At 42.3% G+C, this 14,672-nt stretch overlaps 1 protein-coding gene across 1 annotated transcript; it reads right to left on the reverse strand.

Annotated features, from left to right (window-relative positions):
* Nucleotides 1-955: 955 nt before the first annotated feature.
* Nucleotides 956-4,328, reverse strand: LOC311489802 (glutamine synthetase). Its single transcript, XM_084547078.1, has 7 exons — nucleotides 4,235-4,328; nucleotides 3,468-3,655; nucleotides 3,210-3,371; nucleotides 2,574-2,720; nucleotides 2,358-2,485; nucleotides 2,059-2,258; nucleotides 956-1,960 (listed from the first exon to the last, which is right to left on the reverse strand). Exons 2-7 carry the CDS (start codon nucleotides 3,631-3,633, stop codon nucleotides 1,648-1,650), a joined length of 1,116 nt encoding a protein of 371 aa, XP_084403204.1. The 5' UTR covers nucleotides 3,634-3,655; nucleotides 4,235-4,328; the 3' UTR covers nucleotides 956-1,647.
* Between the last annotated feature and the right edge of the window lie 10,344 nt (nucleotides 4,329-14,672).

Here is a 14,672-nt window from a genome sequence, read left to right on the forward strand (position 1 = left end):
ACTTAAACTAAACTGAATTTACACACTCTTAAAGAGCTGCAAAGTAAACACTGAACATGTTGACTTCTGAGGAAATATTTCACAATTTATATTTACACAACCAGCTGATTTAATGTTATACTGTGCTTAGTTTTCTCGTAAATAACAGGAATCAGACAAAGTAGGCCTAGTCCTCAGCCACAACAGTCTGTGCTGCTGTGTTGGCCGTTTATGACGGGGCACTTCTGGGAATATTTGCCTCAGGCTGCAGCCGTGGAGGAGTCTAATAACTGTCTCATGAGTTCACAAGTTTCCAGTCACTTCCCACAGGGCCCTAAAAAACTGCCAGAACAAAGCTGCTGCTGAGCTCCTGCCAAGAAGTCAGCCGGACTGAAACGTCGGAAGGTTTGGATAACAAAAGTAAGGCCAGAGAGCCTTTACTAGAGCTACCTTTCGGTGCACTTCTTTTCTTGAAATACTGCAGCACAGCTGTTACGAACGTCTAGGTGTGAGATGCAGACTTGCAAGACTTCCTGCAACCAACTAGAAACTGCTTTGTCCCTTTTTATATTATCTTTTTTGTGACATTAAATTCATGCATTGACTCGAGTATTATGAATAATCTAGTTTACACAAAGCCAACTCAGGACTAGTTAATTTTCTTATCTCTAGCTAAAATGCTGAGCACAGTTTCCTCAAACATTTACGGAGTTAGGAGAGAGTTGCCAGTGTTTTATGGGCGCTCAGATGTAATTAAATTTAATATAGCTTTTATCGTTGATCGGTTTCAAAAGTAATAAAATTACTACCAACATGTTTACCAGTGAACTATAAAAGCCAGATTAACCCGTTCCCAGTGTTTATGCTAAGCTATGATAAACTGCTTCGGACTAGCCATCTGTAAGGGTTTGATGCCCTCATCGAGCAGTCTGCAAGTGCCTTAAAAGTCCCCAAAGTCAAGAGTCACACAGCCATGTTGTGATAAAAATAAAAGTTTTAAATGCATCAATAAAAAACACCAGGTTCAGTAAACTGGATGTTTTACCAAATCGGGTGCATTACAATATCGCAGTTAACAAAAGGATAAAACTCCTTGAGGAAAATCTACAAATGGCATTATGGACAGATCCACCACATTTGAACAACTTACGTCTGGGTACAGACATCTAACAAAGTGTACCATACAAGTTGACCCAGTGTAGACATCAAAACGCTGCCATTTAAAAAATAGACACTTCATAAAATGAGAGAATTAGTAACATTAAAGACTGGATACTTAAAGGCAGGTCAACATACATTAACAGTACATGAACTAGTCAGATTTATTAAGTTACAGATACTGTCCCGCCTTAGCAGCTCTACTATGCAGCGTCCATATCCTTTTAGTTCATTTTAGTCACTGACAGACAGAAAGGGAATGATACGACATGGGCTATAAAACTGTTAGAAAAGCCAATCCCTTCTAAAGATGGGAAAGGCATACCCTGCCATTACCAGCTCATAACTACCAAGGATATCATTGCCTTGTCATGTTTTAAGTTGACCAGCCAACTTTAAGCCATTAAAAACGGGGTTTAATCATCTCAGTGGGAGAGAAAAATAAAAATACAGTACTAGGTTTAAAGAAAAGTCAGGAGGGCAGTGGGAGTCAGTCCATGAGTTGTGGATTTAGTGATCCGCAGGTTCGTCTCCCTCCTCATTCAGCAAACAGGTACGGATCAGGGCCTCGGTCACAGCGTACGGGTCGCAGTTGGCCGACGGACGGCGGTCTTCAAAGTACCCCTTCTTCTCCTGGCCCACATTACGAGGAATGCGGATGCTGGCACCACGGTTGGCCACGCCGGCGGAGAACTCGTTGATGTTGGAAGTTTCATGGTGGCCGGTGAGGCGGCGGGCGTTGTCGAGCCCCCCTTTGGGATCATAGGCACGAATGTGGTAGCTGTGCCTCTTCCCAAGCTTCTCAATGGAGTCCTCAATGGCTCTGAAAGCATAAATGGGACGAGTCACGTCAGAAACTCATGCACTACATTTGCAGAAGTCTCAGTAAAACCCAGTAAAGCTTTTCTCCCCTCAACTCACTTTAATCCACCATCTTCCCTCATCTCTTTTGTGCTGAAGTTTGTGTGGCAGCCAGCACCGTTCCAGTTACCAGGGATTGGCTTGGGGTCAAATGAGGCGACGACGCCAAAATCTTCACAGACACGGTGCAGAATGAAACGCGCCACCCACAGATGATCACCCATGTTGATTCCTTCACATGGTCCAACCTGGAACTCCCACTAAATACAGGAAATATATTTTAGTGACATTTTAAACTTTGTTTATGCTTTTAATTGCTAGTTTAAACTCTCAACGTGTGTTTTGGTTTACATCATTACCTGAGCAGGCATCACTTCTGCATTTGTGCCACAAATCTGGACTCCAGCATACAGACAAGCTCTGTAATGGGCCTCTACTATATCTCTACCATAGGCTTTGTCAGCTCCCACGCCACAGTAGTATGGACCTGCAAATATAAAAACGGTCAAACCCATACCGACTCATGCCTCCATGGAGGAAGAACAAAAGTACAGAAACTTTAACCGGATGCTTACCCTGTGGTCCAGGAAAACCATTAGATGGCCAGCCAAATGGGTGTCCGTCTGTGCCCAGGATGGTGTACTCCTGCTCCATGCCAAACCAAGGATGCTGCTCCTCCACCATCTCCATCACCTTCTTACATGCGAGCCGAAGGTTGGTTTCTGCAGACAGAAGCTTTCAGATTAGGAGGACAGAGCAGAACAAGTACGATTACTCAGGCGGTATTTAAATACCAATTTTGCACGTTTGCAAGATGGACACAAATGTTTAATGGGTTCTTTTCAGATCCACCCATCACCGACATGAGCATCCCTCAAATTTTAATCAAGTTTTCATGCTCATTAAAGTGACAGATGGCATGCAAATATGTGTGTTTGTCTCTGACAAGCTCACTTCAGCTCGTGCAACTATGCTCCCCATTTCAGGTCACAATGTGCTGGTTTCATTCCTCATAACTTTATCTTTATATTAATGCCTTATCCACTTGGTAGTACCTACCACTAGAATTACAATCCCTATCAAATATTTGTATTTTGCTGTCAGAAATAGACAAATTTTACTTTAAACGGTCTTAAGTTGCTGCCATTTATGTTGCATCGTAGGAATGAATCCCAGTGTGAACTTTAGAGAAAGTGAGCTGCTGAGCTTACCTGCAGGTTTGCGGTTGTACTTGAGGACTTCACACAGGACCAGCTTGTTGGGGTCTTTGCGGAAAGGATCCCGGAACATGGCTGAAGGAATCAGATACATGTCGCTGTTGGAGCCCTCGGCCTGGTAGGTACTGGAGCCATCGAAGTTCCACTCGGGGAGATCTGCAAGAGGAGGAGGGGTTGCCATGTTAGCCCGAGAGGTAACATCGACGCAACTGCTTCAGGAAGACGCAGCAGCAGGAGGAGGAGGAGGCTTACCTTCAATGCTTTTGGGCTCATAATCCAGCGTCCTGGTTTTGCACCGGAGCCCCTCTCCTGTGCCATCAATCCAAATATACATGGCCTGGACCTTGTCCCCCTGAGGGAGCTCCATATACTGCTGCTTGACAGCTTTACTCAAGCTGCTGCTGGCTGACACGGCCATCTTATCTGCTACTATAACACACCTGAGGATGAGAGAGGAGCAGGTATGAGGTCTCCGTGCGCTCTGGGTCACATGTTGCATGAGCAGCCTTTTTTTTTGGAGGGTATGGGGCGCGTAAAATAACAAAAACAGCACCATTGTTATTTTCTTCCAGAAAGGAGAGAAGGGGTGAGAAAAACGCTGTTAAAGAAAGCGCCATTTCCAGCTACTTCTCCTTTCTCCGCATCGGAAACAAAAGATGGTGAGACTTTCCATCATCTGTGCTGGCTGGTAAGATTACATTTAACGACGCAGAGTGGGGAGAGATCCCTCACGGAAACCCACGATACAAAGGAAACAAACACGGCTCCAGTTAAACGTCTCTCTACTCTAGTTTGACTCCATATGAAGCAACATTGCATCACCCGGCTACATCAGTTATAACGCAACTTAAAGCTGCGTTTAAACTCAAGAACAGCAACATAAAATAAAACATCAACAGGATAAATCAACACAAAAAGCTCATATTGTGAAATAATTCATTTTCTAAAGTGATTAATAATAAAAATTCATCTTACAGAAGTTAAACACAGAAACAAAGCAGAGAAACAAAAATAATTACCTGGAGAAACAAGAAAATCGAAATAAAAACTAAAGGACTGACAGGTCCAATGTCTTGTTGTGTGATGTCTCGCTTGTGTCTCTCTCATTCTCTGGTACCGACTTTCCGCGGATCCCTGCGCATTTATAATCGCTTGAAGGGGAGTCTCGTCTCTGATTGGTCGAGCTCGCTCCGAAAGGTGATTGAAAGCGCATGCGTGCCGGTCATTGGCCGCTGCCGAACGCGGAACCGCACCGCCCATTTAGCGGGAGCTGATCCGCGTGTTACTATGCGTGACCCTCCGCTCTCTTCTCTTTGTGTGTGTACGTGTGCGTGAATCCTCATCCCCCACAACACAAAGACTTTAATCTGAGGCCGAGGCGAGGCAAAACAGAAAGAAAGAAAGAAAGAAAGAAAGGAAGAAGGAAAGAGCCCGACGTGGTGGCCGCTCACTTGTTTGAAAACGTGCTCCCAAAGTGTCGCTGGCGGACTCGACCGTGTGGGACAAAATGTACAAGGCTCCCCCAAAACCTCTTCACAAAGCAGCAGGTAGTTCTTAGCCCAAGACGCCACCGTGCGTTGGAAAAACCTCAGTGCCGCCCTGTGCTGGTTTTAATGGGAGGTTATGTAACCCCGCCAAGAGAAGTCCTCTGGTGCAGCGGGAAAAATGTACACTCACTGGCCAGTTCATTAGGTACACTGGTGAAAATGAATGCATTCAAATATAACAATCTTAATCAGGGGTGTGGTATCCATTCATGTGGAAAGGCTGTGGTTCCATGTTCCTATTATTTTGACAACCTCATTGTAGTCAGTGGGTTAAGCTGAATAACAGAAAGACTTTGCGTCTAATTCAATGCTCCCAACAAAAAAAAATTGAAGCTTTAGTGCAGGACTGTTAAATTATTATGTATTCATTTTCACCTGTGTACCTAATGAAGTGGCCAGTGAGTGTAGCCTGTATGTGAAATGTCTGTGGAGGCTCTCGGTCATCCAGGTCATGGTGGTATATCTGAAAATGTTAGAGGAAGGCGACTGGACTTGTAGGGTTTCTCGAAGATGTTTCGCCACTCGTCCGATTAGCTTCTTCAGCTCTAAAAGACTGCTGGGGAGCTGAGGTTCAAATAGGAACATCTCTGGGTGTAGCCCAGCAGATATTTGCACGACTAGTGTCTCTTAATGGCTACATACTTACCTGTCGTTAAAGTGTCCTCCTTCTCGAATGGTCCTCTAACATCCATTATCAGTCAGAGGCTCCAGACTTAAGGTGTGGAAGGGGGTGAAATATCTTGGGGACAGAAGAAGTATTGTACTGTTTGTGGCTTCCCCTACTCCTCTTTTAAACCATCTGTCTCCTCTGGCTTAAATGTGTACGTTGTTGTTGTCTTCAAAGGGTTGTCCTTTGTCCTTCAGGTGTAGGTGGACCGCTGAATCATTTCCTGATGAGCCGGCTGTCCTGTGTTGGGACATGCGTTTGTTAATGGGTTGTTTTGTTTCCCCCAGCGTACAAGTTCGTACATTCCTCACTGCACCGAACAGCATAAACTATGTTGTTCTGTTTTTGCCTGGGTGTTAGTGTTTCGGCCTCAGTGTGTTAGTGTGCTTGAAATGAACGGGAATGCGTTGTTTCCTGAAAATTCTCCTGAGCTTCTCCCCAGGCACGCAGGGGATGACAATGTTCCTCCTCTTGTTGTTTTTCTCCTCTCTGTCCTTTCTGGCTTTTTTGAGCTTTGACAAAGGCCCAGTTGGGATATCCACATGTCCTGAGCATTTGTTTGATGTGTTTTCGCTCCTTTTCCAACTTCCTACCAGTGCTTTAGAACTGAAGAAGCTACTCGGATGAGTACAAATGTAGAAGAAACCAAGGGAAACGTTTCCCAGACACTCAGTGGATGTTGTCCCTAAACTCCAGTATATTCAGTTTACAGAGAACATCAGCATAGCCTCACACTGGAGAACCTGTAGCCAAATATACGTTTGAAGTTTGTGATTAACAAAACACTTTATTTATTATCAAAATTGTTGATTTGTTTCTTTTTAATTGGACGTTAGAGTGAATACTGGTGTTGAGATCCAAACCTCTGAGGAGATTCCTTCCTTGAGCCTCAAAGGACTGTTTCCTCAGAGCATGCAGACACAACCTTGGGCCTTATTCCTTCAGAGACCTGCCCACCCTGCAGCATTGAGCCTGCTTTGAACATTTAAGTAAAGATGGTGCAGCAGTGGGACGTGAATAAACAGATCTGCTGTTTTGGTTACTGAGGAGATGGTGTACATCTGAAGTGTACACCAGGAGCAGACTGGCAGAGGGAAACACAGACACTAGCCACCTCAAAACATCAGATGAATGAATTGATGATGAGAAGATAGATGGCAGCATGTCCACACAATATTGTGTCATCTGTTAGCCGTCACTGCCAATCCCTTCTTCTTTCTTTTCTGCCCACACCAGACTTTGCCCTGATAGATATTAAAAGAAACTCCCCATGAGAACTTCCTGAGGACCTGGACCTGAAATAACCACTGCACCATCTGTGGCATCTGAGTTGCCGTGTATCTTTGTGTAGTTATAAGAGGCAGAAATGCACCGCATCCATTTCTGACGCCATAAACATGCATTTTGTCAGCCTGCACCCCTCTGGCAATGTTGTGCCCTGGATTCAGAGTGTTTATATTTGCTGTATAATCTGTCTCTTCCATGTAGAAATGTTCTCGTAAATTGTCACAGCTAACAAAGACAAATGTTTTCCTCACGTAACTGCAAATTAAACCTGCACCAGTGATAAACAGAAACCACGCATCAAGTCAGAGACGATCCTCCTGGGTAATCCCCTGCAATATTGTTTTTAACTCAGTTTTGGAGTTCAGTGGATGCATGGCACCACCTGGTGGACTGTGAGCTCCAGAGCGGTGATAAAGAGGAGAAGGGTTCCCTCTGTCTGCGCTGAAGAAATACATGTAAGTTGAAAGTACATTTCACTGTTTGTTGTTTTTTTTTTTTGGTGTGACATAATATGAAGGAAATCCATTTGACAATGATGAGAATATGTTTCAAGTATTGATAGGTTTCTCCATATTACAAATGTACTATAATAATCCATTAAATGGTGGTAAAATGGTTCAAGATAGAGATGTTGGTGATCTTCCCCCAGAAACGACCACTAAAGTAAAAAAAAAACTAAGCCACCTCCACGACAACAGAGATAACTTCAGCTACCGATAAAGACTGTGACATTAAGGTGAAAGTTCAGAAAGACGCTGATAAGTTCACATTAATCACATTATGTCAAAATCAAGAAAATATTTAGTATCAGAAACACACTGTCCTCAGACAAACAGTCGTTCTATGCTTTATTTAATCTGAGTCCTTATTTGGAGCAAAGGTTACTGTAAAACAAAACAGTAACATGATGTATTTAAAGTATCACAGTACATCCCACTGATAGCTGGCTGCTGTTAACATGCTAAATCTATTGTTTTAGGGTTAGAGCGACGGCCCTTTAGAGCGGGATCCCATCATCGCTGTGAAACTCACAGCTCATGTTGGGCGAATCTCTGTACTCAGACAAAACATGTTGCGTTTGCACAGATTACTCATTGTCACATTTGCCTGAGAGCACGCTGCAAGCTGCTTCGCCAGTCTGTTGCGAGCTTTCTGTGAACGGAGGCCTAATTTTTTAGAGACGATAACTCCAGTAACCAAAGACACGACTATTCGTCTCGGAGCACGTTTCTCCTCACCAGTTGTGTTAAGTATATGAGAAGGTTAAGAGGTCAGCAAGGAAGTGACCACAGTTCTTTAATCTGTTATTCTGTTATTCTCAGGTTTGCTTTTGTTTAGTGATAAAAATCTTGTTTTTGTTTCATTCTCGTTCCTTGTCTCGTGGTTCGTTAGAAGTGTTTATGTATTTTTCAAGAAGTAAAGAAGAAGGAAACTAAGAGACAGTACAAAGTTTGACAGCAAAGAGAGGGTGAGCTGACATTTTGTCATGTTCTGGAAAACAACCTTAAACTGTTGATGACTCATCCTGCACTTGTGGGCGGATACTACACGTTCTCAAATTTTCATGTCCGTCCGTCCGTCCCACTGTGTCAAAAAAATCATGGAAAAGATTGGACTGTTACACTGAGCCTCCAAAAAATGAGCGTTTTTGATGGTGTTTTATCAGACTGACATAGCTTTACAGTTGCATTGTCAGCGGACAAGACTAAAACCCTTACTGTAGCTGCATCACAAAAGAAAACAGACCAACAGTAGAATCAATTATATTGTATGAGGTTAGCCGAACATAAAAAAGAAATGAATTGAATCATAAAATTACAGCGCTAATACAATTTGTCCAGAAGCAGACATCGTAGAAACTACCCTGAAACCCCAGGCTTCTTACAGCAAAGCTATATATTGAGTGTGTACGGTATGGATGAATATATAAAATAAATAGATCATCGTAAGCTTTTATTTAAGCATTTCTTGCGCCAAGCCCCCATAAAATGTTATTTAAAGTTATTCTTAATGGTACTTTAGATCTTGTCCATGTTGATGACTCGTCCCGCACTTGGTGCCGTTTACTAAATTTGCATCCAATGAAACGCTTATCAAACTTTTATATCCCTCCTTCCCCCACGTGTCTCTCCTTCAGAAGCTCGAGTGTTGGTTTCGGCTCTTGGCTCGACCACATACAGATGCGATGCCAGCTCAGGCCATTTGAGCTGAACAACTGGGGCGAGGTTGGCAGTCCCGCTAGTTTACTGATTTTTTAGAAAATGTGTAAATAGCACTGCACTAGCTGTTCCATGGGCCATTCTGTCCATTACTTTTGTGTAATTTGTAGTCAGTCGGGAGATAATTAGATCAGCGTATATCCATATAGTGGGAGTGACTGGGGCACCGAAACACAGCCTCTAAATAACGCGTTATCTGCCGCGAAACCAATATTTTGTTATCGTACGTTAGTGTTATTCCCCATTGAGTCCGGAGTTACCTGTTATCATCATCCGGGGTCTGCAGGTTAATCTACAGACATGTTTACCTGTAATTTGCTACTGCTGTGCTTCGTCCACAACCTCAGAATTGGAAAAATATTCAGCAATGTTGCAAAAAAAAAAAGGTAAACAAGCCGACCGTCGAGGGTGCGTGCAACACTCTAAATATTGGTGAAATGAATGAGTTTCACGGCCGATAATGCGTTATTTAGAGGCTGCGTTTCGGTGCCCCAGTCACTCCCACTATATGGATATATGCAGATCTAAATATCTCCCGAACGACTGCAAATCACACAAAAGTTATATGGGTGAGTAAACGATCGTATTTTATGCCAGAAATAAGGTCCAGGTTGTAAAAAAACAGTAGTTCCCCTTTCAAATTGTAAGATAATTGTGTTTTGTCTTTATGGTAAAGATGAGATTTGTCTATAATTGTCCTGATGTAGATAACTTCTCTGAAGGCTCCTTTTTCATGCCAGAACTGATACTGTATTTCCCAGGTTCATCAACACTGGAAAAAATAAAGGACTGGAGTGAGTTTACTTGTTACTTCTCTGTACTCGGGAGCTTGTATCATTTTTTAAACAATGCATGTTAATCTTTTGAGGTATAGATGAGATGAAATAGAATAAGATTCCACTTGAATGAATTGATTTTATTAAAGGTAATTAAGCAGAATTATTGATAACGTAACCATCATTCGGTGAATGCGGTTTTAACAAGCCTCTTTGTCACTGTGACATAATTATTAGTCCAGTAGCAAGCGCCAGCCCTCACACCAGGAAGACGTTCATTTATTGGTGTTATTTTCATTTGTGTAATTTCACACAATCAAAATTAACTGACAGAAACTTGAAATTACTACAATTACCCATCACAGTGAACATCCACCCTGCCTCATTTTCTCTTTGCCAAGGTTAAATTGTGATGACAGGGTGGTACAGATGAGAGCCGAAATAGTTTTGAGGCATTTTTCTTGGAAGCGCTTATTGCAAACTCAAACGCACAATATTCTGATATACAGCCATAGAATCAGAAGTTAAATTCTGTTCTATATGAATTTTAAGCAAATCTGTAGTTAAAATGTTTAATGGATAATGTGGTTAGCCGACTGCTTTTAGTCGTTGTAGCAGCTTAATGAGTCGTTATCCGCCGTGTGTGACTTGAAGAGAGGTTTCTCGGTCAACTTCACAAAGCTGCAGGACGATAGAAAATAAAACTCCAGCACCACAGTCTCTACACTGATCAGCCATAACATTATGACCACTGACAAGAGAAGTAAATAACATTGACCATCTTGTGACAATACAATGTTCTGCTGGGAAACTTTCGGACCTGCCATTCATGTGGATGTTAGACATGTACCACCCCCGTAGACCAGACCAGGCACCCCCACCCCATAGCAATGACACTTCTTGATTGCAGATGGAAAAAAAAAAAACATGAAAAAACAGCACAAGGTGTTGACCTGGCCTCCAAATTCCTTAGATCCCAAACTGATCAAGTATCTGTGGGATGATCCACCGAGACCCCTCCCCTCAACCCATAGGACCCAAAGACCCTCAGTAACAACATTCTGTTGCCAGACACCACAGGACGCCCTCAGAAGGCCCATGTCCATTCTCTGATGAGTCACAACTGTTTTGGAGGCACAAGGGAGACCTACACAATATTAAGAAGGTGGTCATAATGTTGTGCCTGATCAGCTTAATCTGAGACAGCAGATGAAAGAGAGAATGGAATTCAGTTTCCTTATACTTTAAATGCACTTTCATATTTAAAAACACTGATTCCATCATGCATACTGGATATTAACCGAGTAATGTGGTTGAGGATAAACAGATATTTCTTTGTTTATGAAGAGCATCTGATTCTCCAGCAGAGGGCAGCAGCTGTCTGTGTAAAACTTGAGTTCATGGGTTTTTATATTGAATTTGAAAGGACGTTTTTTTTCCCCTTTAACCTGCAGATATCACTTGACTGGTCACAACGTGTATTCAACAATGAAACATTAAAGAACATGATACAACACCAATTCGGACTGATGTAATATGGTGAGTTTAAAGGCAACATTCACAACCTTTAAATAAATAACCGCGTGTCAGATCTTGAGGGATAAAATGCAGCGTTTGTTAAAATATAATTTTAGGTCTCCAAATAAAAAAAGACTGAATTCACAGGGTAGGTTCAGCGGTTTCTAGTTTTAACAAGGATATCAATATTAATGGAAGTCAGAGGCCGCGGGACTCTTCCTTTGAAGTTGTAAATTCCTAGAAAAGTGTTTCGAGTGAAGCGTACCACAAACTTTCTCTCCAGACTTTTTCACCTTCCTGTTTGCAGCTCTGTCACTCAGCACAGCGGTTGATGAATAACCCGCCGCACTCCTTACACCTTCACCCCACTCAACCTTTTAACAATTAGGCCCTAACCCCTGCGCTCCCGCGGCCATCATATATCATCATGTCCTCCACAAACCACAGGACAACACTCTACCTTAAAAATTAATAAGGCTGACAACATACTTGTCGCTATTTCAATGCCCAGCATGTCCTCTGTGACTCATCAGTTCAGCTGTAAATCAGGCCAGGAGTAGCCTCGAGGGATTGTGTTCCTCTAAAGCTCCTTCAAAACGGTTTATATGGAGCATCAATAACCAAACACTTTGCAATAACACTTATTGGCACGGCAGCATGAAAAACTATCGATTCCTCAAATGAATATCAGCAGGAGCGGTAGCGGCCGCTGGGATTGTTGCCTTTGCCAGATTTTTGTCTGTATTCTGTCTCCGGTATCTGCGAGGATGAAGGCAGAACAGCATGAAGCATCATGGGTTATATTTAATCCAGCCTCGCTGTTCTTTGGGATAATAACTTTTTTGCTCCATTCCAGGACTTGTCTGTCATCTTGACATGGCAATATCTCCCAACTCCACTGTTTCATAGTCAGTTTCATTTATTTCCAAATACCATTTCACACCCTGCTGGCTTTAACTAGGTATTATACAGCGTGAGGGGAGTGTGCCGCAGATTGAATCGTGACAGAGACAACAACGTTTCTGGTGAAAAATAAGTGAATATTGTAAGTGGCAGACTATATAAAATGATTTTTGGAGCTCTATTTTTATACCATTTTGTCATCTCGGTCTCTCAAATCTATACTGAATGCGTGCAGCTTTATTTTTTTGTTAAATATTTTAAATTCTTATAATAGCCCACGGATTCATAGCATAAATTTTGTTGTAGTTTTTAACTTATTACATTTATGATATTGTTCACATCATTTAACATGTCCAACTGACGTTTTATTTATTATTATTATTTTTTTTATTATTTTCTACCTCCAGGAACTCATGCGCAGCAGAGTGTGCAGAGAGTTGCATATCCTCAATGGATGTGTGTTAAGACGTTTATTATTTTTTATTAATGTATCCTTCAATATCCATCTTATTATATATAAAGAGAAAGAGAGATCACAATAACATGGCAATGCACAGCAATGCATTATTTCATGGCGCTCAGTTATTTAGGTTGTTGTGAAGTTGCAGAACATTTTAGGAAATAAACTCAATGACTTACCTTCTGAGAATTAATATGAAGCTGCAACCAGGAGCTTGTAAGCTTAACTGAGCGGTCTGAAATGAACACACAAGCCTGACTAGATGGAGAAAAAGGTCACCAATCAACTTATATATTTTCTTTGAATGAAAATGTCTGGGTTTTGATGGATTTTGTTGCCCTTAAGCAGAGCAAGGCTAGCTGTGTGCTTTTTTTTCCAGTCTTTGTACCAAGCCACGCTAAGCTAGCTACCCGCTGAGGTTCATATTTAGCTGACAGACAGAGGAGTACATATGTTTAGAATATGTTTATTGAGTTTAATTAGTGTAATAATCACAGAAACCAGTGTAAAAACAGCCTTTAGCATCTAGTCCTTTTTTATCAGTATTTGAGCTGAGCTAAGGTAAACTGATGGTTTCATTTCTCTAAATGTTGAATAATAATATAAGACCAATAAAATAGTCTTTAATTTATCTCACAGTGCCCTATCCCACTGAAAGTGCCTTTCAGAATAACATACTTCACATTAGTTGTCATTCAAAGCAAATGCCTATTATGAAGTTTTCCACTTTGTTCTTGTCGAGCATGAAGCAGCTCTAATATCTTTCACATATGTTATTGCATAATTTACCTGCAGTCTCTGCTGCACAGCAATGAAATCAAGAGACAGTTGTTTTTTTTGTCATTCATTTATTCTTCTCCGGTAATCACCCTGCTAACGCCCACAGGGGCCTCCATCTGGAGAGCTCACCCACGGATGTGTGCTGCGATGCCAGTAGGTGGTCCTGCCCATGCCTTGGTGGGTGAGCGTGGCATAGTCCCTGTTGCCACTGCCGCTGACATATCAGAGCTGTTTATTAAGAGGATGACAACTCTATCAAGCCCCATAAGCGGGCCCTCGTGCACAGGAGTTCTTTTGTTACTTTCGGGGAGGGTGTCATCAATCTTGCTGCCATGCTACTCTCTTGAGCTGTTGATGGCAAACACGATTCCTCCCTTTCTGCCTGGCCTCTCCCGCCTCGCAGTCTGGAATCAGGCGTGGTGAGGGGGATCGGGGAGATAGGAGGACTTTCCCCGAGAGTGCCTTTTCTTGACAGGCGACAGAGCGGACCCGTTTGGACACCAAGGGTGGATATATGGGACCGTGTAATGAAAAGACGTTGACAGGACCTGCTTGCTCTGTAATGAAGGTCCTCTGGAGCTGTGAATGGATACAAACATCTTTCACGCTTTTGTCTCACTGCCTTTCCCACAGAATCCATCTCATCCATTTTAACCAAAAGAGAACGTGTAAGAGAAGCATCCCAGACAACGGCTCACAGTGTCTAACATTTACATGCTAAGACGTGGTGTGAATTTTTAATGAAACAGCAACTAAGTTGATTTACACCTACGATTTGTAGCTAAATCCCCTCTGCATTAGCCCAAGAAGGTGCAGCTGAGTTTTCACCCTCTTTCCTCTTTCTGTCAGAGCTACTCAAGACTCAGTGCAGCTCACAGAGATGGACTATGATGTATGTACTCCACTTTAGTATTGGCTGAGGTCACAGACTCCATAAATGTCTTAGACAAGTCTGATATTTTAATCTCTTTTTAGTGAAGGGATGTTGGGCCTTTGCCCAATCAATACACAGGGCAATAGCCTTGCCAAGATATCTCATGGTAACTTTTCATTGTTCTGTCTGCAAGCTGAAAATGTCAAGCAGAATTGCACTGCTCAAACTGAAGCTGAAATACGACCGTCTGTAGTCAAAAACATCATTTTTTTATGACCTAAAAAAGCTTCTGACGGTAATGAACGCAGGAGAAGGGCTGAGGAAGACTCTCGTCTGAGGAAGAGGGGGCAGACACTAGAAATGTCCTCTTTTTTTTAACCTCTCAAATCAAGTCCAACCTGTTTAATTCATCACTCAACAATAGCC

The sequence above is a fragment of the Chelon labrosus genome, assembly GCF_963514085.1.
Source record: "Chelon labrosus genome assembly, chromosome: 6".
Classification (NCBI taxonomy): Eukaryota; Metazoa; Chordata; class Actinopteri; order Mugiliformes; family Mugilidae; genus Chelon; species Chelon labrosus.

Coding starts and splice junctions, on each gene's coding strand:
- LOC311489802 (XM_084547078.1), bottom strand. CDS start 3,633: ATGGCCGTGTCAGCCAGCAGCAGCTTGAGTAAAGCTGTCAAGCAGCAG. Junction 2,486..2,573: donor TGGTTTTCCTGGACCACAGG/GTAAGCATCCGG, acceptor TTATATTTGCAG/GTCCATACTACTGTGGCGTG. Junction 1,961..2,058: donor AGGGAAGATGGTGGATTAAA/GTGAGTTGAGGG, acceptor TTATGCTTTCAG/AGCCATTGAGGACTCCATTG.